At 40.9% G+C, this 26,846-nt stretch overlaps 1 protein-coding gene across 9 annotated transcripts in view; it reads left to right on the top strand.

Moving 5' to 3' along the window:
- NRP1 (neuropilin 1) overlaps window positions 1-22,318 on the top strand; it is a 188,652-nt gene extending 166,334 nt beyond the window's left edge. For 6 of the 9 annotated variants that reach the window (XM_049881642.1, XM_049881641.1, XM_049881649.1 and 3 more), the window contains 5 exons: window positions 4,492-4,629; window positions 9,381-9,655; window positions 10,369-10,465; window positions 16,917-16,967; window positions 19,439-22,318. In XM_049881642.1, the coding sequence (XP_049737599.1) occupies window positions 4,492-4,629; window positions 9,381-9,655; window positions 10,369-10,465; window positions 16,917-16,967; window positions 19,439-19,728 (851 nt within the window). In that variant the 3' untranslated portion in view covers window positions 19,729-22,318. The remainder of the gene's footprint in view (window positions 1-4,491; window positions 4,630-9,380; window positions 9,656-10,368; window positions 10,466-16,916; window positions 16,968-19,438) is intronic. The other 3 variants (XM_049881647.1, XM_049881643.1, XM_049881650.1) reach the window with 2 other exon arrangements.
- The last annotated feature ends 4,528 nt before the right edge of the window (window positions 22,319-26,846 follow it).

Raw genomic sequence — 26,846 nt, 5'->3', positions numbered from 1 at the left:
TGGTGGTACAGCGGCCGAATGCTCACCTTCCATGAGGGAGATGGGGGTTTCATGTACCTCACGGGCAGCCGCCATATTGCTATGATGCTGAACAGATTTCAGTGCAGCTTCCAGGCTGAGACAGACTAGGAAGAAAGGCCTGGTGACCTATTTCTGAAAATCAGCCAGTGAAAGCCCTACGGCCACAACAGTCTGATCTGCAGCTGATCGTGGGGATGGAACAGGACCCAGCAGTGTTTCATTCTATTGCGCATGGGGAAGCCATAAGTCAGAGACCAACTCCGTGGCAGCAACCAACAACCTTTTGAGTGGAGCCCTGCCTTAAGCTGCCTATATTCCCTGGTAGTTCTCTGCCCTCAGTGTGTTTTATGTGGAGAAAGGATAGTAACCCCCAGCTGGCTTTCTACAACCCCTTGTAATAGGGGAAAAGGGTGAGATGAATAAATGAAGTAACAAATAGTTTACCTCTTGGTTGAGCTTCTTTTCTTGCCAGAGAGTTACTTAAAGCCACTATGAAGTTGCCAACTAACTTATTTTATCTCATCTTTCCTCCTTCCTATTAAAAGAAATAGAGATCATTAAAAAAAAAAAAAAAAAAAGGGAAGAACGGCTGTGGAAAAAATGGAAAGCTATAGATTCTGGATAGTTCTCCCCTGAGTGCTGGGCAGAACAGGAATGACATTTTAACATACTTGATTTGGGCATGAGCTCAAGGCCATTAACCTGATGGCCTCAGAGAGGAACTTCGGGGCCAGGTGGCCCTCTCATAGGGTCTACTGCGGCCAGGGCAGGTATACAAATCATGAACCAGTAAGACCCATTTCCACCACCATCTGAACAAATTCAGTTCAAACCACATGGCTTACTGAATTTCACAGTCAGCACTGAGTCCTTTACAAATCGACTTGGTTTCCGAACAGTTTTTCCGTTGTCTGAGTCATGAATCTGGGCTCCAAGCCTTCAATTATGGGCATTGGTTTGTCTGACCTTCTCTGGAGAAGCTCTATTCACACTGTTGTCTCCCAGCTAGGCCAGTACCCAGGCCTTGCTTGAGGACCTGAGCGGACATGGAGTTCAAAGGCCAGGTCCAAAAAAAAAAAAAAACCAAGCAAACAAACCAGTTGCAGTGGAGTCGAATCCAACTCAGGGCACCTCCATGTGCATCAGAGGAGAGCTGCCATCCACAGGGCTTTCAGGGCTGATTTTTCAGAAGTTGATTGTCAGGCCTTTCTTCCGAGGTCCCTCTGGGTGGACTTGAACCTCCAGTCTTCTGGTTAGCAGTGACCGTGTTGACCTTTTGCACAGTTAGATATACCTAATTGATACTTTATAGTCCACACTACTCTGCAGGTTTCAGATTCTTTAGGCATCTTTACCAGCAGCAGCACATGAGACTCCCAGACCTTCATCATAATCCAATTTTGCTGAGGCCACAAAGAGTTAAACAGTCTTTAGATTTCATATAACAAACTCAGTGGGTATATAATATTCGTATACTGTCTAGGTTGTAATCAGATGCATAAAAGTCTATTAATGCTCTGCCAGCAACTGATGAGAACCCTGCATATTTGATACAGTTTCCCTCGTAAGGCCTCTTAACTCACTGATGGGCTTCAGACATTACTGTGGCCGCTCAGGGTGTGTTCATGACCTGTGATTACATGGGCCTCAGCATCTCCATTTGATTGAACTGAGAAACCAGCCTACGAGTAAGGGAGTCCACATACTCAGAAGTTTTGAATACCAGATTTAAAAATTAAATCCTTGTGCGTATACAGTGTTAATGATTCAACCTCGAGCCGGATAGGTTCCACGCGCACAGCTGGTTCTTGCTCATAGAGACTATAAATTTGTTTTAAGTTCAGAATATTGTTTCCTGCTATTTTTAAGAGTCGAGAAGGAATTTAACCAGATTATTCCCGTTGAACTTAATGAGAGCCGTGCAGCTGTAGGGCCTACGTAATATTGTGAAGATTTAAAGGTCAATAGCCCTGTACATTTCTTTCATTTGTTTGTTTCTACACTTTTTTTTTTCTACTCCTTCTTTTCTTTCTTACTTTTTTCTTTCCTTTTGTATGTTTAATTGCCTCTCAAGCCAGGCTAGAGCTTTCAATGTCAAACCACTTACTCCAAACCCCTCCCCCACAAAATGCATTTTTTTAAGCATTTCTTTTAAATAAATGAGTTGCCGTAAATTATATGTTTGGGGACAAAAAGACAAAAGGGTGGCACGAATCAGAAAGCTGGGGCAGTCAGCCTTGTTAAATTCGTCGGACTCAGAAGGATGTTGTGAGGCTGACTGCTATTCACTGCAGCCAGGAGAAGTGCCTGGAACATCCCTTCAAGCAAAGCCATCCCATGTCCTGGTCATTATGAAAACATCCAAGTTCATTTTAAGATATCATCAGGATATTAATAGCCAAAATAATGGACTATGTAGTTTTCACTACTACAATAAAAAACAAGAAAACCAAACCCATTGCTGTTGAGTTGATTTCAACTCATAGTAACTACTACAATAAATATAAGCTATTAAGAGATAACCAGAAGTATGTGCGCTGTAATGGCTTATTGCCCTCCTGCATGTGCATGTCTTATAACTATATTTAAGGAGAAAAGACAAAACCACACACACATTAACATTTCCCAATATTAGCATTTTCTAAGGAGATTATGCAACAATTCATTCCAGTGTCTTGGGAGGGTGACATCCAAGGTCACTCAACCATTCAGCCAGTGTTTAGCTGGCTGCACTTCATCTGCATGATTCAATTTTTCTGTGCAAAAGTGTGTAAATTTTGGAACGAGTTTCTCATGCCTTAAGAAGTCTTATTTCATGGTTACGATAGACTAGGCATAATATATATCCCTCCGATGACACTATAGCTGTGAAATATAGCCCTTTCCCACTAACTGAAAGTGCTCATATTATATACGTCATCTGGCTTAGGAGTTTACTTTCCCAAACCAACCGTGTCCTCCCTTGGAGAGGTCACGTTGTCACTGGAGAGGAGAATTCATCCAGCTCCATTTTGACAATTCACATGGTGCGTACCTACCAGAATTTGACGTTAGCACTCAGAGAGAAGTCCTTGGAAACTAAGCATGAAAAGAAGAGCATCCTTCTCTATTTAATATATATTTCCATTAAAATTTCAAACACCATTGTTAAAGGTGGGGAGGAGCAACAGAGGTGGGGTTCAGAGGAGAAAGCAAACTACTCTGTGCCAAACACTTGAACAAAGTTAAAGGAAAGCCAAAACAAGATAGGATCTCAGCCTGACCCTAATCCAGTATATAATACCAGACTTCCCTTACTGTGCACGGGGCTTGTTTTGAGGTTTATTTTGAAGTTCAATTGGCAAGACACCCTACGTGCCTTTCTTCTTTCTGTTTCAATGCTGCCATCTTGTGGATCACCTAAACTCGATGAGAAGCAATGACCCTCTTTGATTAAAGAAACCTGCTGTTTCATTTTATATTGGGGGGTGGGGGAGAAGGTGTCCAAGCGAGTGGGACATCCAGAAAATGAGAATTTTACCTTTAGAATCATTTTTTTTCATTAGCTTTTCACCAAAAGAATTCCCAACGTTGAGGATTTTGGTTTTCCCATGCTTTAAAAAGTCAAGCTATTTCCAAACAAAGTGGTTGAGTAACAACTAGGGCTATGGTTTAAGAAAACACCATAGTCAAATAGCACCTAGCAGAACACATAAGAAGACTCATTCCTGGAAATCCATTCTTGCTTTCGTTTCAGATTCCAAAGGACACATTTGAAACATTAAAAAAAAAAAAAAAAAAGGAAAGCTATGTAAATGTGTGTGGCTTTAACACGACCTTTCACTGAGATTTTAAGTGGGGCCAACAATTTACAAGCAAATTTTAAAATTCATGAAAAAAGCGTATACTTAAAATAATTGATCTGATGTAAAGCACAGAAGGAAAACAAAATCTTCAAGAGAATGCTGCAGAGATTTCTACCCCAGCACCCTAGACCCAGAAGCATAGATGGTGGTGAGAATGCAGAGAGCCTCCATGATGAGACTCAAAGCCAACTCACATTTCTAGACTTTTGAGGTTCAGGGGTCAATCTCTAATTAAGATTCTTTTCCTTGGTAGATACCGATTTATATGATTCATCCTCAAGAATAGAGTATCTTTCATATTAAATATGCTGGAAATATGGAGAGGCAGACGTAATATACATGCTCTTGAAAGTAACCTTCCTGAAAATTTTATGAAAAACCAATTTGACAGGGAGTCTGTAATCTTTTTAAAGCTGGATTTAAAAGAAAATGACTATATGTAATTTTGCAAACATTTTGACATCCCCATGCATCTTTCAAGTTTCCAGGTAATCCTGAATTTTGTGGCTTTCCCAGAATCTTTAAACAGAAGTTTTATGAATGGTGACTTCCATGCAATAATTAAAGGCTTTTCTGACCCTCAGTGATTCAATTTGTCTCTGTTTTTCCCTTCCACCCACTGAAGAGTTTCCAACATATGGATTTAACTGTGAATTTGGCTGGGGCTCTCACAAGACATTCTGTCACTGGGAACATGACAATCACGTGCAACTGAAATGGAGTGTGTTGACCAGCAAAACCGGCCCAATCCAGGATCACACAGGTAATGGGGAGCTCACAGTGGACCTTGCTTTCTTTGCAAATTATCTTTAAATCAGATAAAGTTCTCTTGGGGAGGGTTTACTGGTACCTGTGATTTCAGGGGGGGTTAGGAAAATCCTACAGAGCAGTCACGCATGCTTTTATTTTCTGGAGTTAACAAGGTCTCTTTTCAAGTCTCTGGGTGGCACAAATGTTTAAGTGCTCAACTACTAGCCAAAGGGTTGGCTGTCGGAACCCATCCAGAAGCGCCCTGAAAGACAGTCCTGGTGATCTGCTTCGAAAGATCACAGCCTTGAAACCCCAATGGAGCAGTTCTACTCTGCACATGGGGTTGCCATGAGTCAGAATCACCTTGACGGCAATTAACCACAACAACAAAAACTTTTCTCAGTTAGAGGTGTACCAAGGGCAAGTAGTCCAGTATGCTGATTTAATTTTCCACTGATTTGCCTCTCTGAAAAATAGCAAACTGGATTAGAATGTGCAAATCAGTAACTGTTTTATACTTCTTAACTTTTTATTATGGAAAATTTCCAACATATTCAAAAGGAAAAAAAATAGTGTAATAAACTCTATATGTACATAACCCAGCTTTAACAATTATAGAATCATGGGAAATCTTATTTTCTCTATGTCATCCCACATTTCCCAACTCTGAATTATTTTGAAGCAACTTCAGACATAGATAGATTGTCATCTCATTTATTTTTTCAGCTAAATAAGCAGTAAGTAAACGTAATGCTTGCTCCCTCTTGACCCTTGAAGTGGAGCAAGATGGGGTGGGATTCGTATGGTTTAGGAGAAGATTTTTAATCTAGGCCATTTCCTCCGAGCAAGTGGGAACCTTAGCACACCCCACTTCACAACTCATTTCACCTCCTGCCTTACTTCTCTTTGCCTTACTTCCCTTCTAAGATTTAACTTCATTTTCTAAAGCTGGTGGAGGTGCTGGAAGGGAGGGCTGGGGAACAGGAGGGTGCTGACAACCATTGGCAGTGAACTGTCTTATGCATCCCAATGCTATTTTCCTCCTAGTCATTTTATCACCTAACTTGAGATATGGTATAAAGACCCAGCAAAACACACACCACACACACATACAACAAACATCTAAACCACAAATGGCTACCCTACTCAGTGATACTTTCGGTGCAAAGCTTACTCAAAGAGTGGCTTCCCAAAAGATACCCCAGAGGAGCATTGACTGATACTAAGAAATCTCATTAAGCAAAGTTCTCCCCAAGCTGGTATTTGGGATGAGTGGGTCAGTGGGTTGATGGATGGGCAGAGGCTACTTCATGCCTTTCTCATTTTGTTGTTCACTTTTTTTCCCAGCAAATATAACCATTAAGTAGGTTGAATAGGCCTCCTTCCACCACGGCTACCTCCTTGCCTAATGAGAATGACAAGGAAATTGGATAAAATTGGACGCCTTCAATTCTGAGACACTTTCAATGGAATCTTAAGACAAGCAGTTTTAGAAAACTTAAAATACTTTGACTGTAAATGGCACTGTACATACAAATGGCATCAAATTAACTAAATGCAATTAGCTGAGATGAAGGCAGTAATGGTGGAAAAATTGATGCAAAGTGAAGCAAAAATGGCTCAGTAGGATCTGACATTCAAAGAAGGTTAAAAGCTATGTTAGCCAGAGACAAAAGCTGAAAGGCTTACAGAAGTAAAGTGCTAATTGAGAAAATGAAGACAGAGTTCCTGACCCAGAACTCTGATAAAACCCCTGAAAGGGAAAATATCAGTGCTTTATGTGTTGGGGTATCGGAAAAGTGGGGCTTGTCTTAAATTAACAGCTGAAAAGAGCTGTCCTCCCTTAAGAAAGACTTGCCCCTTTTGTTCTCCCAGACACCGAGTTTTACTCAGCTATCACAGCTGGTCTGTCCTTTCTAGAAATAGCCTCCTGCAGCCAGAGTGAAAAATAATCGGACTGTGAGAGAGATGGGCAAGCCAAACATCTTAAAGGCAGGAACTCTTTAATGCTCAGGGACTCTAGATGAAAAGAGCCCACACACAACACCAACACACACACACACACACACACACACGATGACATTACCTGTTATATATCACTTGTTTATATTTGAAGAAACTTTGCAAATTAGATATTGAGGGGTTTTATTTCTTTTTTAATTAATTAACTCTACCCAGGTAAAATATTTTGCTGCCCAATTTTGAACATATTTAAAGGTGTTCTGCATTTGACCCCTAAGAATGAAGCTGTGTACCTCCTTACAAAAGAGTCCTGAAATCCAGCGTCTTTGTCCATTGAGCTCAGCTTACTTGAGTAGACCTATTACATGGCTGCTGTATTGGGCACTGGCAATGTAGATATAAAGGAGGTTTCCCTTCTCTTAAGGAGCTCACAGTTTGGTTGTGGGTGGGAAACCATTACAAAGCAGTGGGTTTGAGAGCCTCCAGTACAGAGGTGAGAATGATGGTAAAAGATAAGAAAGGAGGTGTCTTCGATGGTAAAAGATACGAAAGGAGGTGTCTTCATTTCCTAGGGCTGCCGTGGTAATGCACCACAAATGGTAACATAAAGCAACCAAAATGTATTCCCTCACAGTTCTAGAGGCTGAAGTTTGAAATCAAGGTGTCAGCAGGGCCATGCTGTCTCTGAAGGTTCTAGGGGAGGATCCTTCCTTGCCTTTTCCTAGCTTCTAGTGCTTTCTGGCAATCTTTGGCGTTTTCAGTCTCTGCCTCCGTCTTTGCATGGGCAGTTTCCCTCTGTGTCTCTTCTCCTTTTCTAGAAGGACCCCACTCAGATGAGATTAAGACCCGCCTACTCTTTTTTTTTTTACTCTACTATGACCTCATGTTGACTGAGAACACCTTCAAAGACCCTATTCCCAAACAAGGCCACATTTGTAAGCACCAGAATAAGGACAACATACCTTTTTGGGGAACACAATTCAACCCATGACAGGAGGCCTCAGAGAAACAGAGCAAGTAGTTCTGTCTTAGACACAGTCTAAGCTGGGGCTTGAATGAACTGAAGGAATAGCATGTGAAAGTCATAGTGGAGGTGTTATGTTTTAGAGGTTTGCAAATGGTGTGACTGGATAGGTTCCCCCATGGGAAGCATCTAGATGCATGGTAGTAGACGTTAGGCTTTGGTTGCTGTGTGAAGGAGTGTGGGCAGGCTGGGGCTGGTGAGGACCCACTGAAGAACTGTGAGCAGAGGAGTGACATAAGCAAAGTTTTAGAAGCCCACAATGGCAGCAGGGCGGAGGCCATGAGACCTTTCTCAGGCAACCTTCTTCCCTATTTCCATGTCTATTTTTCATCCCCTTTACCACGTAGTCTCTGATTATCCTAAATAAACTGCAAGGGCTCAATAAATGTGTTTCCACTCTGCAGCCTCTCCAACGTCATTCTTTTCCCATAAGATTAGGAGGGACAGAAGCAAGATAGGTGCACTTTTTTAACCTGTCTGTCTTGGTGGGCTGAAACCCTACTCATCTCAGTGAAATGGCACTGTCACACAGACGAGTGACCCATACTTGGTAAATTTGGGGTAAAACAAACCCAGAAGTGACTGAGTCTGCTCAGTCAAAAGCGGACACTTCACAAAGTCAACATAGAACATACTGCTGGGGCTGTGACTTATTTCAACTATTCTTTTATTATCCCACTCATTGGTTTATTTAAGAGTGTTCTGTTGGGTTCTCATGGCAGCAGTCAGGTAAGTGAAAAGCTGCCCACCAACATATCTCACCTCCACATGGACACTGGTGACATAGACAAGCAGATACGAGGACATGCCCACATATGCACACTGAAAACATATCTCACAAACATGCTAGCCTCTTGGGCAGCAAACAAAGCACACCTGCCACCCATTGAGGCCAGAGCCTCCGGTTCACGCTTACATCAGGTGAGGCATTAGAGGAGCTGATTTCTATTTGTAGCGCAAACAGTGAAACAAGAGTTGTGTGCTTAGACCAGGTGATGGCAGGAGGGAACATTCCCACGGGGGATAATTAACAGAAAAGCCAAGCAAGTCCTAGCAGCTCAGCAAATGTCTACGTTGCCAAAATGGCACATTCTAATGAGCCTCAGAAACACAACCTTGAACCAGAAACCCACATCAAACAGTAGTGAAGCTCGAAGTTGAGGATCAAGCTTTCAGGTGTTTAAGGAATTTATATGCCATCAAATAAACTAGGGAAAAAAATCATCTGGGTTTGGAAAAAAACAGTAATTGCTAGATTATTTTGCAAAACTACAGTTCTATTATTATCAAACAAATATAGTAACCAAAGTATCCTCAGAGGTTCTGCTGCTCTGATGATCAATAACAGTACATGTCAATTAGTCCATTCCATGCTGGTGTTCAAATGGGTGGTGCTGAAGTGATCTGAAAGTTGCACAAAAATAGGTTTTCTTCACAGAGAAGTCATTGTCAGGCTGCTCTTTGCTTTCAGTTGGCTTACAATGGTGCTAAGGCAGATTTGAGTCACGGCCTGCGCTCATATGACTGTGCGTTCTAAATAAGTAGTATAGAATTCATGCTATTGTACCTTCCCTAATCAAATGTCCACCCAGAGAGGCTTAGAGTGAAGCCTTAGGTGCCAAAGAGGTTTCCCAACAACTCTGCTCCCTTTCCACTGTGTGTTTGGGTTCTCGGGTGCTCAGCCTGGGAGAGAAGTTTTGATGAGTAGAACTTGAGAAACAAGCGACAAAGGAGTTGTAAACGTGGCCATTCTTCCTAACACAGTTTTTTTGCCACAGCAGGAGATGGCAACTTCATCTATTCCCAAGCTGATGAGAACCAGAAGGGCAAAGTGGCTCGTCTGGTGAGCCCTGTGGTTTATTCCCAGAACTCAGCCCACTGCCTGACCTTCTGGTACCACATGTCTGGTTCCCATGTTGGCACACTGAGGGTCAAGCTACGCTACCAGAAGCCAGAGGAATATGACCAGTTGGTCTGGATGGCTATTGGGCACCAAGGAGATCACTGGAAGGAGGGACGTGTTTTGCTTCACAAGTCTCTGAAGCTTTATCAGGTATGACCCCTTACCTAGGCTGGAGAGGGCCAGTTGCTTCAGGAACACTGGAGTAATATTTTGGAAGTTACACAAATGTGAGGGAGCCTAGGTAGTGCGAGCAGTTTGCAATCTGCTGCTAACCTAAAGGTTGGTTGATCAAACCCTCCCAGAGGCTTCATGGAAGAAAAGGCCCGGCAATCTGCTTCTGTAAAGGTTACAGCCAAGAAAATCCTATGAAGCAGTTGTACTCTGTAACATAGGAGGTCACCGCAAGTCGGGGGCCAACTCAACGGCCGCTAAAAACAACAACTGTGCAAATGTGATGGGGGAATTATTTCAACAATTATTTCATTGCTTTGTAAACCTGAGATATGATTGCCGCGATGGTAATCTCAGTAGCATATTCCAGTCTCCTAGATTCCAGGAAAAGAAGCCATTTGCTGAGAAAGGGAAAATGCTATTTTACAATCTATTTCTGGGTTGTCACAATGGATCATGCCTTTTATTTGTGGCTTTTCCCAGCTTTACATTATGTATTATAAAAAGAGAGTCTGAGGAGACACTTGATGCCATCACCAGGCAGCAAATATTGATTGATGTGCAAAGTGTGTGCTTATGTGAAATCTCGGGAATTTCATTTTTGTGCCATATCTGGAACTGGACAAGCATTTGTAAACACTGCTATTTGGGACTCACATTTAAACATTGTGAAAATGATCTCATTTTGTTAGGTGATTTTTGAGGGCGAAATCGGAAAAGGAAACCTTGGCGGGATTGCAGTTGATGACATTAGTATTAACAACCACATTTCACAAGAGGACTGTGCAAGTAAGTCTGAGCTGCTGTTGACACCAGTGAAGCCGTTGGCCGGAGCGAGAGACTTGCCACGTGATGGCCTTTGTCTTGCTCATTTAGGCCTGGAATTTCGATGTTGGCTCTAGGCGCACCGTATGAAAAGCACGTTCTAATGCAACAGGGCATAAAATCAGGTCAAGTTACCTTTAGTCACCCCATCACCTAACCTACCTAGTTCATTAATTGTCTGGTTGGTACCTGCAAAACTACCTAAATAAAGTGGAATCCAAAGATCATAGCAAAGAAGAAAGGCTCACCGCTATGTATATGGCTATATATGCCGTACCAGAAATTTTGATGGAAAGTGGTAAGCTCAAACATCTGGATAATTTCAAGCACCTGAATGTATAAACAAAACAGAAGGCCTTTGATAACTTTGATTGCAGTGAATTTAATGAAGGTTACGTTGCTAGTGAATCACAGAAGCCATAATTCCCTGTTTTATTATAAGTGCATAGACATTGCTGACTCCAAAAATAGTTGAAATGATTCAAAATAGCAAATGGAATCCAGAGACTTTGCCTCATACCTTCAGAGTTGGTCCTTATTGGTCTGGTACTGTATAGATCAAAGTCTGACATAAAAAACCAATTCATATTCCCTAGTTCTTGTTATATAACTCTTGTTATATAACTAGAAGTAGCATCACTAATGGTAATACAATAGCACAGTAATTAGTCTTCAGCTCCATTGGCTACATTTAAACTTTCGTTATATATCATTATATAAAAAAAAACAGGACGTTAATTATAACAAAATGGGATAAGCCTATTGGGCAAATTTAAGACAAATGGAGCCTATTGGCTATAATGAATTTTGGGTCATTTCAGCCACTTACAAAGCTCTTATGATACAGTGTATTGAACGTACGCAGTCCCTAAAGTAGCAATAGTTTGATAGAGTCAGCTGAAGAAATTGGGAGCCAAAAATGTAGTGAGCGAAAGCCTGTTTCTTTGTACTGTAAAAGGAAATCTGTTTAATGATACATGACTTACAAAATTTTCACCCAAAGCTGTAAGGCTCAATTTTTCAGTTGCAACTATTTACGAATCACCCACATCCAAGCCTGCAAAGCTGTTAAAATATATATTTCATGTATTTGCACTATATGTAATACCGCTGCACTCCTATTGAAAGGTGAGAGCAATGTGGCCATGGTTTTGGAATGTCAGCACAAGCACCACAAACTAAAACAAATAAAACTCAATTGTGTTCAATAGATTTAACTGACCACATACTATCTGCAAAGCAGCATGCCAGGTGCCACAGGGACTGCAGAGATGGCTAAGAGAGTTCTGTGAGCGCACGTTTTTTGCGTAACTGATCTTCTTAGCTGTAACTGCTGCTTCCCCATTGTTCTGGCAACAATTGGGGCTCCAGTAAAACACTGTATTTATGTTGCTGTACCAATCAAAAGATGCTTAAGGTAATCATATTTATCAATTCATTAGATATGTTCTGGAGTACTTACCTATGAATTATATGAAATTAAACCAGTTAAAAACCCATTGCCGTTGAGTCAATTCTGATTAATAGCGCCCATAGTGGTCAAGTGCTTCAACTGCTAACCCAAAGGTCAGCAGTTCGAATCCACCAGGCGCCCCCTTGGAAACTCTGTGGGGCAGTTCTAGTCTGTCCTATAGGGTCGCTGTAAGTCGGAATCGACTCAATGGCAAGGGTTTTTTTGTGTGTGTTTGTTTGTTTTTTATAGGACAGAGTAGAACTGCCCCTTACGGTTTTCAAGGAGTCAGCCTTTTGGTTAGCAGCCAACCTATTCATCACACCACCACCAGGGCTTCTATATGAGATTACCAAATCTTTATTAGTCATTCATTCATTCATACACCAAATACTTATTGAAGCACCTATTATGTGCTAGACACTGTTCTAAATGCTGGAGATGTAGTCGTGAACAACGTACTAAAAAATCCCTGGCCTCTACTCTGTACCATAGGGATACTGTGACTCTACTCCTCCCGTAGCCTTTTTTTTTTTTTTTGGCAAGACACAGGATTCAGTCTCTTACCTCAAAGAGCTGACATACTGTTTGGGAACCCAAACTAACACCCAACAAACTTAGGGAGCAGTTGTCTACAAAGTACAAGATGGTAGCCATATGTACAATTCCACTTCTGTTCCTTCTTTTCACCAGGTTTCTCCCACACTCTAGATGTCCAAACCGGTCTGTCCACTCTTCTTTTCTCCTAAAACACACTCTGCTAACAGCTACCTGGATTTAGATCTGACACTGTAAGGGACATGTCATACCCCATGTCACCAATTTCATAGTCATTTAATATTGCCTCTCTATTGCTCCATGGTTATGGGGTGGGATCTGATTATACTAAAAACTCAAATGGAAACCCAGCAGAGGCGTGGGTGTGGGTGTATGGTGTGGGTATGTAATGGTTCATGTGGATTGTGTATTTTTTTTTCAATAATCATTCAACAAATATTCACTGAATGCCTGTTATGCATTCAGCAGCTATGTTGTGTGCTGAAAACCACAAAGAACCACAACACATGGCTTCTGCTTTTAACGAGCTTGTTGAAATTCAGTTGAAATAAACACACATCAGTAAACAAATGAAAAGTTGGTTAACAATGAAAGAGTTAAATTACAATGGCAATAGCAATATAAGAAAGCAGTATATTGTTGGTACAAATGTAAAATGGTACAAGCACTCTGGAAAAGGGTTCAGCAATTTCTAGCAGAGTTATACATCTACCACACGACCCAGCAATTCCACTCCTAGGTGTTTACCCAAGAGAAATGAAAGTACATGTCCACACAAAGTCTTGTACATAAATGTTCATAAAAGCTCTATTCACAAAACCAAAAACTAGGAACGATTCAGTAGTTCAGTTTCTAAACCTAAAACACAATGGTCTCTTTTCAAGCATGAAATGGGATCAGATTATGTGAATCTTTCATGTTTGAAAAAAAGTGTGTTTTCTTAGGAAAGTTCAGTTAAGATTGTTGACTGTGCTGTTCAAATCTTTCTTGTCTGCTCCATCCTTGATTCTGAGAGAAGGGTGTCTTCCATTACGATCGTGGATTGGTCATTTTCATCATTTATTTTCAGTCTTCATACTTTTCAATATTATGTAACTATGTTCATAAAGATTCATGGCTAATAACATATCTTTAATCAATATAAGCTAATAGCTTATATCTTTAATTAATATGGAGCCCTGGTAGCGTGGTGGTTAAGAGCTCCAGCTGCTAACCGGAATGTCGCCAGTTTGCCCTCACCAGCTGCTCCTTGGAAACCCTGTGGGGCAGTTCTACTCCGTCCTATAGGATAGCTGTGAGTCGGAATCGACTGAATGGCAATAGGTTTGGTTTTAATCAATATGAAACACCCTTCTTTATCCTTTTTAATGTGTGTTTTATTTTAAAATTTGCTTTATTGTGCTATATATAATATATAGAAAAGAATATATAAAGCACACATGAACCATTTGAACAGTAATAATAAAGCAAAGTAATGACTATTCCCCACCTTTAGAGTATGAAATAGAATATCTCCAAGACTTTAGAGTCAGCTATACCAGTCGGAACCGACTTGATGGCAATGGCTTTGGTTTGGCTTATAAGTCTCTCACCCTCTACAGGTGCCCTGATATTGGTGATGATCTTTCCCTTGTTTACGGTATACTTCCTCTGAATGTTCTGAATGTTCTTTTTTTTTTTTTTAATTTCATTGTATTTTAGGTGAAAGTTTACAGCTCAAGTTTCTCATTTAAGAATTTATACACATTGTTTTGTGACACTGGTTGCAACCCCCACAATGTGACAGCATTCTCCCCCTTTCCACCCAGGGTTCCCTGTATCCATTCGTCCAGTTCCTGTCCCTTCCTGCCTTTTGGCATATATTTGAACTATGAAGGCCCGTTCCGCACATGTGTTATTATTTGTTTTATAGGCCTGTCTAATCTTTGTCTGAAAAGGGGGCTTTGGGAGTGGTTTCAGTTCTGAGTTAGCAGAGTGTCCCAGGCCATAGTCTCAGGGGTTCCTCCAGTCACTGTCAGACTAGTAAGTCTGGTCTTTTACATTAATTTGAATTTTGTACTACATTTTTCTCCCGCTCCGTCCCAGACTCTGTTGTGGATCTCTGTCAGAGTGGTTGGTGGTGGTAGCAGGGCACCATCTAGCTCTTCTGGACTCAGGCTGGTAGAAGCTCTGGTTCATGTGGTCCTTTAGTCCTTTGGGCTAATATTTTCCTTGTGTCTTTAATTGTCTTCATTTTTCCTTTGCTCCAGATGGGATGGGACCAATAGATGTATCTTAGATGGCTGCTCCCAAGCTTTTAAGACCCCAGGCACTATTCACCAAAGTAGGATATAGACTATTTTCCTTATGATCTATGTTATGCCAATTGACCTAGATGCTAGATGTCCCTCAAGACCATGATTCCCAGCACTCAGCCCCAGCAAGTCAGTCCCTCAAAGTGTTTAGATGTGTCTAAGGGTATGTCTATGATTTTGCTTTGGTCAAGTTTTGCTGACTTCCCCTATATTGTGTGTTGTCTTTCCCTTCACCAAAGTTGACCCTTTTCTACTATCTATTTAGTGATTTTCCCTTCCATCTTTCCAGACCCTCATAACCATCAAAGCATTTTTTTTCCTGTGTGTACAACTTTCCTTGAGTTCTTATAATAGTGGGGAGCCCTGGTGGTGCAATGGTTAAGAGTTCGCTATTAACCAGAAAGGTCAGCAGTTCAAATCTATCAGCAGCTCCTTGGAAACGCTATGGGGCAGTTCTACTCTATTCTATAGGGTCACTATGAGTTGGAATCGACTCAACAGCAGTGGGTATGAGTCAGAATCAACTGGACAGCAACAGGTACAGGGCATCAAACAATATTTGTCCTTTTGTGATTGACTTATTTCACTCAGCCTAATGCCACCCAAGTACATCCGTGTTGTGAAATATTTTGCTGATTCATCATTGTTCTTTAGTGTTGCATAGCAGTCTACTGTGTGTGTGTACCGTAATTTATCCATTCATCTGTTGAGGGGCACTTAGGTTGTTTCCAGCTTTGCTATCGTGAAGAATGCTGCAACGACCATGGATGTGCATATGTCTATTCCTGTGAGGGCTCCTGTTTCTCTAGGACATATTCCTAGCAGTGGGATTGCTGGCTTTTATGGTATTTCTGTTTCAAGCTTTTTAAGGAGGTGCCATATGGTTTTCCATAGCGTTTACACCATTTTACATTCACACCAGCAGTGCATAAGAGTTCCAATCTCTCCATAACCTCTCCAACATTCGTTATTTTCTGTTTGTTATTTGTGCCAGTAGTGTCAGGGTGAGACGGCATCTCATTGTAGTTTTGATTTGCATTTCTCTAATGGCTAATGATTGTGAACATTTCCTCATGTGTCTATTAGCGACCTGAATGTTTTCTTTGGTGAAGGGTCTGTTCATATCCTTTGCCCATTTTTTAATTGGATTATTTGTCTTTTTGTTGTTGATGTGTTGCACTATTCTGCAGATTTTAGAGATTAGGCCCTTCTCGGATATGTCATAGCCAAAATTTTTTTCCCATTATGTACTTTCTCTTTTTACCTTTTTGGTGAACTCTTTTAATGAGCATAATTGTTTAATTTTTAGTAGCTCCTAGTTATCTAGTTTCTCTTCTGGTGTTTGTGCATTGTTAGTTATGGTTCATATTCTATTTATGCTGTTATGCTCCTAGCATTGTCCCTATTTTTTCTTTCATGATCTTTATCACTTTAGGTTTTGTATTTAGGCCTTCAATCCATTTTGAGTTAGTTTTTGTGTATGGTGTAAGGTATGGATCTTGTTTCATTTTTTCACAGATGGACATCCACTTATGCCAGCACAATTTGTTAAAGAGGCGGCCTTTTCCCCATTTAACGGACTTTGACGCTTTGTCAAATATCAGCTGCTCATAGATGGATGGATTTACATCTGGGTTCTCAATTCTGTTCCATTTGTCTATGTGTCTGTTGTTGTACCAATACCAGGCTGCTTTGACTACCGTGACTGTATAATAGGTTCTAAGATCAGGTAGTGTGAGGCCTCACTTTGTTCTTCATCGATAATGCTTTACCTATCCTGGGCTTCCTCCTTTTCCATATAAAGTTGGTGATTAGTTTTTTCCATCTCATTAAAGAATGCTGTTGGGATTTGGGTCAAGATTGCATTGTATCTGTAGATCACTTCGGGTGGTATTGACTTTTCACAATGTTGAGTCTTCCCATGAGCATGGTATGTTTTTCCAGTTGTTTAGGCCTCTTTTGGTTTCTTGCAGTAGTGTTTTGTAGTTTTCTTTGTATGGGTCTTTTATGTCCCTAGTTAGATTTATTCCTAAGTATTTTATCTTCTTGGTCTATGTATATTGCATTTTGTTGACAGTTCAAATAACTTCTTTCAATTTTGTTTGACTTGTAGAACCTGCAGACCTGGATAAAAAACACCCAGAAAATAAAATTGATGAAGCAGGTAAATTTGCGTTGATGACCAATTAAAAATTTTTTTACTATAGCTTCCATTATGTTAACGAAGAAGCTTTCTGGAACTCTAATACATTGGTATATCAATTCAATTCAAATAAAATGAATGTCCACGCCCATAGCCCTGAGTTGGGCCATAGATTCTATTGTTGCACAGAGCGCCCTCCCCTAAGCTGCCCTTAAGACTTTTGGGAATTTGTGACACGGTCAGCTTGTGTAACAGCTGAGCCCTGGGAGAAGAGTGCTGGCCCTGACCCTTTGCTGCCTAAGCCCAGAAGGAGACTCAGAGGATAATCAAGTGAAACACTCCCATTTGACAACTATAGAAACTGAGAACAGTGAAGGCGGTGACTTACCCAATGATTTATGATAATTTTCACACTCTGATATACAACCAACCCCAATTCTTGTGTCTGGTTCATGTCTAGATATGATTTGTAAAGGATGGAGGCCAGTTTCTATGTATCCAATATGTGTGATTCATCATTTCCCATCTACTGGGACCCTGGTTTTATAATGATGATAATGATAGTAGCAAGGATTATTGAGGGACTACTGTATTTCCAAGCAGGTTACATAGACTATCTTATTTAATTGTCACAGCAGTCTCGTAAACCCCCCCCCCAAAAAAAAACCAAACCCATTGCCGTGAAGTCAATTCCGACTCATAGTGACCCTGTAGGACAGAGCAGAAGTGCCCCATACGGTTTCCAAGGAGCGGCTGGTGGATTTGAACTGCCAACCTTTTGGTTAGCAGCCGTAGCACTTAACCACTGCACCAGGTGTATCTATCCCCGTTTTTACAGATGGTAAGATTGAAACTCAGAGAGGCAATTAGCCCTAGTAACGCGGTTAATTAGGTAGTGGCACCACATTTACACAAATTAACTCTAAAACAAGCGTTTTCATTGAACACTGCTTTATGATCCATTCAAGACATTCATTCAGAATTGGTGTTGCTTAATATATTTTGTTTTGGTAGCACAGTGGTTAAGGGATCAGTGGTTAACCAAAAAGTCAGAGTTCAAATCCACCAGCCACTCCTTGGAAACCCTATGGGGCAGCTCTACTCTGTCCTATAGGGTCACTATGAGTCAGAATTGACTAGACAGCAACTTTTTTTTTTTTTTAATATTATTTTATCCTCGAGGTTTCTGCACCTCCTGGCTAGAAGTTCTGGGTATTAGACAGCTGCTGCAGGAAGTGCCACGCCATAGCTATTACGGTGTACCAGCGTCTGTTCCTGTTCAGAATGCAATCCTCTCGTAGCAAGACACAGACTTGACAGAGTCGAATAAATACAGTATGATGGTGTTAGGAATATTAATACGTGGCTCGTTTAGCTTGGCTACAAAGCCCACACTGAGAGGTAAACTCCGTTAGTGGTTGTTTCAAAACAATATTTCATCAAGGGAGAGAATATTAATATGCACCATTGGCTTGTTTTCCCCCGTTTAGGGACTTGCGTCTCATATTTTTAGTTTTCTTTGATGGGAATCTTTGTTGATCTGAACACCATGAAGTAAACACCAAACATGTTGCACATTAACATTTCAGTCCTGTTTCTAGTACCAGGTAATTAGGCTCAAAGCGCCCCTGTTAATAATTTCTCATGTTCCACTCTAAAGAAAACATTTCCCCAGTGCCCACACTGTGGAGCAGTGTAACTCTCTCCAGTGAAACCAGTAAGGCTGCAAAGATGCTGATTTTTAAGTGTGTTCTATTCAGCATAGCCTAGACACGGTTTCCAGATTTGAGCTCTTAACACTCTTTAAATGTTAGCTGTGAACATTCACACACTCTGAGAGATCTCTCCTCTTTGAGCGAAACCATTGTAAGCTTGGGGGGAAACTTTGGTTTGGTTTGAAGATTGTACACGTGGGAGAATGAGCACATGTGTAAAGCTGTGCCCAGACCCTGGAAACCACACCATAGACAAGGGCAACACTGAAGGTCTCCTCGGGTCTGGTTTTGGAATCAGGCAAAGGCACAGGGGATATTCACATGGCTCCCCTCGCAACACGTGTGACTAAGCATCTTGCAAAGTTTAATGACCACATATCTGGCCCAGGTCTATAAACACAGATTACAATCTAGCACAGATGGAGGGCTGCAGGACATCTGAATATGATTAGAAGATAACACTCACTTTTTAACCAGAATCGGTATTTTTCATGTGCTCAGCTCTATGCAGAATTACAGCGTCAGCTTCCCAACACCCTCACCTCCCACGCCTCAGTTCCCAACAGTGAATCAGACAGAGACCTTGGTGGCCACAGGCGATGGGGGAGCCCAGCTCCACTTCACTCAGCCTCAGCGGGCTCTTGGGAGACTACAGGCAAAGGTGGACCACGTGATTAGTCCCCCCGCCCCCGCACCTTTTTTTCCTTCTTTTATTCTGTTTGCTTTCATCCAGCATGTTGGTATTGCTCACGGTGCCAATTTTGTTTTCCTCCTTAGGGAGCACGCCAGGATACAAAGGCACGGAAGACGGCGAGGAAAACATCTCAAGGAAGCCAGGCAACGTGCTGAAGACCTTGGACCCCATCCTCATCACGATTATCGCCATGAGCGCCCTGGGGGTCCTCCTGGGTGCTGTCTGTGGGGTCGTGCTCTACTGTGCCTGTTGGCACAACGGCATGTCCGAAAGAAATTTGTCTGCCCTGGAGAACTATAACTTTGAACTTGTGGATGGCGTGAAGTTGAAAAAAGACAAACTGACTACACAGAGTACTTACTCAGAGGCATGAAGGCATGTGGAGAGGAAAAGACCGTGGGGGAATTGCAGTGGAAGGACGGAACTTGAGCGTGCTGGGGAACTGTGGATCTTCTCTTACTGTACAAGCTGGGAAGTGCGTGGAGGACGCCGAGCCAGGCTTTTCTCAGGAGCTTCAATGAGTATAGCCGACAGACGTGGACAAGTGAGCTGTGTTAACAATCGGAATCATGTACAGTCCGTTTTTTTTCTGTTGGTTTCAATTGGATAATCAGATGCTGGTATTGAGACCAAGTATGATTGACGTAATGATTCATTTTCAACTCCCCCCTTCTCTCTCTCCTTTCCCTTTCATGGATTCTTTTTGGAAACTGCAAAATCCAAGATGCTGGCACCAAGTGTATTCAGTGGGGCCCTTTTGATGGACATGCTACCTTTAGCCCAGTGCCCAGGATATATTAGAATAACTGCATTTCCATGGACCCCTGCAGCTGTACTTGTGTATAATTGGCCGCGTTGTGCATAGGCAAAGAAGAATTAGGATGTTTTCTTTTAAAAGTACTGTAGCCTCGGTACCGGTATAGTGTGTCAGCTCTCTTTACGAAGCAATACCATCAAATTTTCTTGATGTTTTCCAGTGTTGTACTAAACCTCGTGCTTGTGAACTCCATGCAGAAAACTGTGCCATCACCAAACAGTGCTGGCAACTGGGTGTGCTGCCGACAACCGAAACGAAAACTCCTTGGCACTGGCTAGTCTCTGTCCTCTCAAGTGCCTTTTTGTTTCTACTGGTTCTCATTGTGTTACATTAACAACCTACTCTGGTTCTCGCTGGTGAAACCCTGGTGGCCCACTGACTAAGAAGAAAGTATATTTTAGTGTGAGATGTCAACCCCCGGGAAGGCAAGGGCTCCGAAGACTTGGCAATGTGGCTTACTTGTTCTGCTTTTTTCTGTAGTTCAATTTCCTGTCTCTTGACCCTTTTGTATAAAGCTGCAATATTCTCTTATTGTCCTTTCACATGGAATGTATTTTCAGATGTAAACGCTTTCTCTCTCTCTCTTATCTCTCTGTCTTTTTTTCTCTCTTAGAATTTAAGCATTTGCCATTGTCCAGAAAAGAAACTTGCAGCTTTAACCTTGCTGGGAATGGCAAACAATTTTACTAGACTTTATGTTTTAAAATAAGTAAATAAGGGAAATTCCTAACTTTGCCCTCCAAAGTCTAACTTTGGTTTTCTTGTTAACTGGTTAAAGTGACAGTATCTTTTTTCCTGAAGCCATTTGTCTGTCTATCCTGATCAAAATGCTCATTGATAACAATGTTTGAATTTAATAGAAATAGTGATAAATTGAGGGAAAGAATAATATTAATTGGTTTTCAAGTACGACTTGAAGGAAGGGCTGAGTAAAACTTTCTAAATACACACACACAAAAAAATTGAGATTTTACATCCAAGTATGCAAAAAATGGCCCCTGTGAACATTCTGATTTGGGTATTGAGTAAAACAAGGGAGGTGGAGGAAAGAACAGTCCATTTAAGGAAGAAACTATAAATCCTGGTGCCTGGAGGTGAACTCTTTTAAGATAAGAGAGGGGAAGATGAGCAAAGTTAAATGTTTAAAATAATCCATTCGGCAGCAACCCTGAAAAAAACAGGAACTTGAATGAATGCTTCTAGAGGTATTTCCAATGGCTCATGATGGCCATGAAGAAAAGGCGGGACTTGGGCTGGCAAGACCTAAGTCTCTAACAGCAGAACAAAGTAAATACCACATCAAGGCAGTGTGTGAATCAACCCAAAGAAGCTTTGGTTGATTTCGGTGTATCTGCATCAGGCCCTGTGGCGCAGGATAATTTTTAGACTGTCCTCCTAAAGCACTTATGGGAGCCACATTTCACATTTGCACCATAGTCAAGACAATGCATTCATCTTGGCATAACTGCATTGAGAATGCCTTTTGTTTCTGGGAAAGTATTGATTACTATGAAAGAAGTTGTTTGTTTTTTTTTTTCCCCAGAAGCATTCATTCAGTGGTTATAATCATACCAGGAAGAAAACACTAAGCAAGACTTGATTTTCTTTTTCCCAAAGGCAACGGACTTAATGTCCCTCAACCAAGGAAAAACGATACTGCAACTTTAAATTTTAAAAGTATCTTGCACTGATAAATATATTTAAAAATTATATGTTTATAAAGTTATTAATTTGTAAAGGCAGTGTTACAAAATGTTCAGTTTATATTGTTTTAGATTGTTTCGTAATTTTTAAAGGTATAAAATAACATATTTTTTTCTTTATTGAAATCTATAAAAAAACTTTCTGTAGTAAAATGTTTTCATTTTACTGGTATATTATTGCTTCATGTTTTGTACCATCATAAAATTTTGTGCAAATTTTTTTTACAGAAATTTTTATTTTCTATGACAATATGACACTTGTAAATTGTTGTTTCAAAATGAACAGCAAAGCCTTAACTTTAAATGACATTTGTATTCTCAGACACTGAGTAGCATAAGACCCACATAGAACTGAATTGTAACTTAAATTCCAAACTATGACTACTACATTCCAAAGAAACAGTTGAATTAAACATTTTCATAAAATATCCCAAACCTGATGGCTTTTATTATATTAGCTCTGTTATTGTTAAAGAAGTTGGTCTTGCTCCAGTATCAAATGACTACTAAGACTTTAAGTTCTCTGTTAAAATTAATATCCTAATAAGGATAAAAGAATAAGAAGACATTTCCTGAAAGTCAAATATCAACTCAAATTAGAAATGGTCGATATAAGGAACACAGAATTTGGCCTCAAAAATGGAAACTTTTCAACCTCAAATCATGTGTAAATTTTTCTGTATTCCATTAAGTGACACTTTTTATGATATTCACAAGTATCTGTTGGCATTTTCATTCTCATGCAAAATGTGCACGTACTATGCTAAATTTAGGCCCCAGGCAATATCAAGCATGGATTAGAGCTGGCCCTTTGGTGTTTCTGAAGAAAATTTCCGTTCCATCCGGGACAAAAGTAATAGTAATAATAACATCAACAACAATAACAAGAATGACATCAGAAGTTTTGAGCCAAAGCATGCTGAACAAGGCCCTTTTAAAAGCTTTTTGCAACAAAAAGTGGCCTACTTTTGTCCCCATTGGAGTCCCTGGGTGGTGCAAATGGTTAGTGGTGCAAATCATTAGCGTACCCGGCTGCTAACCAAAAGGTTAGAGGTTCAAGTCCACCCAGAGGCACCTCAGAAGAAAAGCCTGACAATCTACTCCAAAAGATCAGCCATTGAAAACCCGATAGAGCACATTTCTACTCATCTGAGACTCATTTCCATGAGTTGGAGTTGATGCCGCAGCAGCTGCTGACTGGCTACCCACAGACCAACAGTTCTTCCTCTCCTTCTTCTGACTGCAGCTCCTCAGAGAATCAGTATTTCCTCCTCTCCCTGCTTTTCCCTGCACATTTATCCTTTTTTGCTTCTTCCAAGATTTAACCCAGGATAGGAAATTTTCTCTATTGATTTTTAGGTTTCTCTGCTTAAAGAAAGGTGAGATAGAGACAGAGCCAGGCAATCACGTTACTGAAGCTAAATTCTGTCTACACTCATGAATGTCTCTAGAAAACATGATGAACTCCAAGAAGTCCAACAGAATGAAATCCGGAGGCACGTTCTGAAAAATGCTAACGGCGTGGACTGACAATCTGTCTGTTTTATTTTCTGGAAGAACGAGCTAGCTGCTAAGCTAAGCATTTCTTACTGGCTTTAAGGAGCTCAATCACTGTACAATTCTTCCCAAATTCTAGAATTAAACATGTCATGAAAGTTGAAACAATTTAAAACATAAAAATTATTTATTGTTCTATCTCCTTTATTCCTTGCTAACTTATTAATTGCCACTTGGACTCAATTGCACTATATCTTTGTACAAATCAATTAGATTTGTAACATTCCATAATATTTCTGCTTCCCAATGGTAATTATAGCCATTTGTGTTCAATTAAAAAGCAGTTCTGCTAAGAATTAGCTCTGTTTCCCTGAACTATATCCACTAAGCTATCTTAAGCAGAATTTCAACACGAAGGTTGAAGAGCTTAGCAGCACCAAAAAGACTGGGAAGACCAGAATGCTGGCTGACTCGTTTTTCTTTAATGTCTAAAGAAACGTTGCAAGATGATACAAATAAGAACATCACATTTTCACATACATATAACTTCTCAGCTGGAAATAAAGGCCTTGGGGTCTGACCCAATCATTTTAGGAGAGAAAGAGCAAACTCCATTTCGTAGTTATCTTCTAGGGTGATGTCATATTCCTTCTTTTTACTGAGAGCATTCTCTGCTTTCACAACAGCTCTGTGAGGTGATTTTTGTAATTATTCCACTCTATAAATGAGGAATTCAAATTCAGAGGGTTAAGGGAGTGGTCCAAGACTTACCTGATTTCACTTGCCCGTTCATTACTCCTTCCACATACACTGTTGATAGCTGCCGTGGCGTCGGCTTCGACTCATGGCTACCCCGTATACGATGAAACATTACCTGGTTCTGCATCATCTTCATGATGGTTGGTATGCGCGAGTCCATGGCTGTGGTCACTGTGTATTTTGAGCGCCTTCCAACCTAGGGGCTCCTCTTCCAGCACTATATCAGGCTGTACTCTGTTGTGATCCACAGGTTTTAATTGAATAATTCTGGAAATAGATCTTCAGGCCTTTCTTACTAGTCTGTCTTACTCTGAAATCTCCCGTTGAAACCTGTTCACCACGGGTATATGAAACGCCAGTGGCATAGCTTCCAGGATCATAGCAAAACTCAAGCTACCAGAGTATGACAGACTGATAGACGAGTGGTGGTACCTCTATGTAGCCTTGCATTAGCTTGCTCAGTCTCCCATTGAGCTTTGCCACTCAAAGATATGGCCCAAGAACTGCAGCAGCAACCTTCCCCAGGAGTTTGTTAGAAACACAGAATCTTAGCCAACATCAACTATGACTATACTGAGCAAGGTGTGAGAGAGTTTGCCTGGGTTCCGATGGTAGTTTCTGAACTCTCAAAGAAGAGGTGGAAGTCCCTGCAGCTTTTAAGCACTTTCCAGAAGAGTCTGAGCACATGGCAGCCTAGAAAGCATAAAGTAAAGTTGGTAAATTTTAAATTCCTGTCACTTAGCCCAGGAACTCTTTTGTGACCACTCTGCCTGATGGCTTGTGAGGGGCCTGGACAAGAATATCAAGGGCGCTTCTGAGAGGGAAGAAATATAATGCTGATGAACCATTTTGCTGGATTAAAAACGTAAAAGTGCTAGAGAAACACATCACTGTTTAGTCATGGGAGAGGAGACGGCCAATTTGTGAAGAGCCAAGTCTTCCTAGTCAAAAGAAGTTGTCTTATACATCACACACAGTTTACTGATTTCCAAAGATATTGAAATCCTGACTGGTAGAATTAGACTGAACCCTGTTATTTTGCTTGGATGGTTTCCGATCTCGTGCCCTAGTGTCCTTGCTGCAAATAAGTGAGAAAGCATCAGATAACAGAGCTTTGTTCTCAAATTGTAACTCTCAGGAGAGGGTTTTTCTATATAGAAAGCTTGTCTGGTCTCCACGTCTCAATGGAATGGTACCTATTATGATGTAGGAGATCAATAAGTATATAATATTCATAGCCAATAGCCCAATTTTATCACTGCCCTGTTATTGGAGTTGGATGGTTGCTTGCTCTGGCAGAATGGCGGGTCAGACATGGACTCTCTGTCCTCTGATGTTACACCTGAGTCTCACCCTTCTGCAGTTTTAATGGGCACAATGACTAGCCCAGATAGGGAGCAGATCCCCACCATCTTGGACATGAGCCTACTCCACGCCCTTTATTCAAAGGCCCCACCACCATCTTTCAGTGATGTGATGCTGGCAATGTTAATGATCTGCTTGAGGTAATTCTCTCAGGACATCATTCCAGCTATTAGGTCTATTGTGTCTCTATGGGAGCATTGGTGGTTCAGTGACAGAATTCTCACCTTCTATGTAGAAGACCCAGGTTCAATTCCTGGTCAGAGCACCTCATGCATAGCCACCACTTGTCAGTTACTGGAAGCTTGTGTGTTGTTATGATGCTGAACAGGTTTCAGTGTAGCTTCTAGACTAAGATGGACTAGGAAGAAAGGCCTGGAGATCCACTTCAGAAAACCAGCTAATTAAAAGCTGATAGATCACAATGGTCTGATCTGCAACCAATTACGGAGATGGTGTCAGGCCAGGCAGCGTTGCATTCTATTGTACATGGGATTGCCATGAGTTGGAGCTGACTTGATGGCAGCTAAAAATATCATGTTATAACAACAACATCAGTCTCTATTTCTGTCCGACTTCCGGAAATTTTTCAACATTGATTACATTGCTTCTTGACATTGTATATATAATACATTGTAAAGCAGACTTAATCATTTTTCTAATTTTTTTGCAATTCTTCTGCTGGAGTTCAGCCTTCCCATCAAAAGGGATTTCTCTTTGGAGTCTTAAACATAATTTTTCTTGGGTCAACTTTTAATTTGATATATATTCAAGTCATCTACATCCTTATTCTTTGTGAAAAGAAATATCTTTTCGTTTTCTGTATAGGGTCACTATGAGTTGGAATTGACTTGATGGCAGTGGGTTTATGTAAGAAGTTGGCCCTTCTACTTAGCTTGACCTATTTAATTAGACGGTTAGGGTGTGGGGGAGAGATCCACTAAGTGGCACTAAATCAGTATCCTCCTCGTTTTCTAAGCACACAGAGCTACACATCATATATACAGGTTCACCTGATCAGTGAGCACATCGAGTCTATTCCACATAATCTCACTAACAGCATGGCCACTACAATCTACTAAATGCTTACTGTGCACCAGACTTTACTTGATGCTTCAATCAGCCCTTAAAATAACCTTATTATTTTGGAGGTACAAAAACTGAGGTTCAGAGAGGTCTAGTTAGTAAGATCCAAACCCAGGCCTACTTCCCAAATCAGCCAATGAAAACCTTGTGGATCACAACAGAACATTGTCTGACTCGCTTGCTTTGGACATGTCATTAGGAAGGGTCAATCACCAGAGGAGGACATCATGTTTGGTGAAATGGAGGGCCAGCGAGGGTGGGGGACAC

This window comes from Elephas maximus, chromosome 4 (assembly GCF_024166365.1).
Source record: "Elephas maximus indicus isolate mEleMax1 chromosome 4, mEleMax1 primary haplotype, whole genome shotgun sequence".
In the NCBI taxonomy this organism is placed as follows: Eukaryota; Metazoa; Chordata; class Mammalia; order Proboscidea; family Elephantidae; genus Elephas; species Elephas maximus.
Note: the sequence above shows the minus strand (reverse complement) of the source record. Positions and strands in the feature narration are given on the sequence as shown.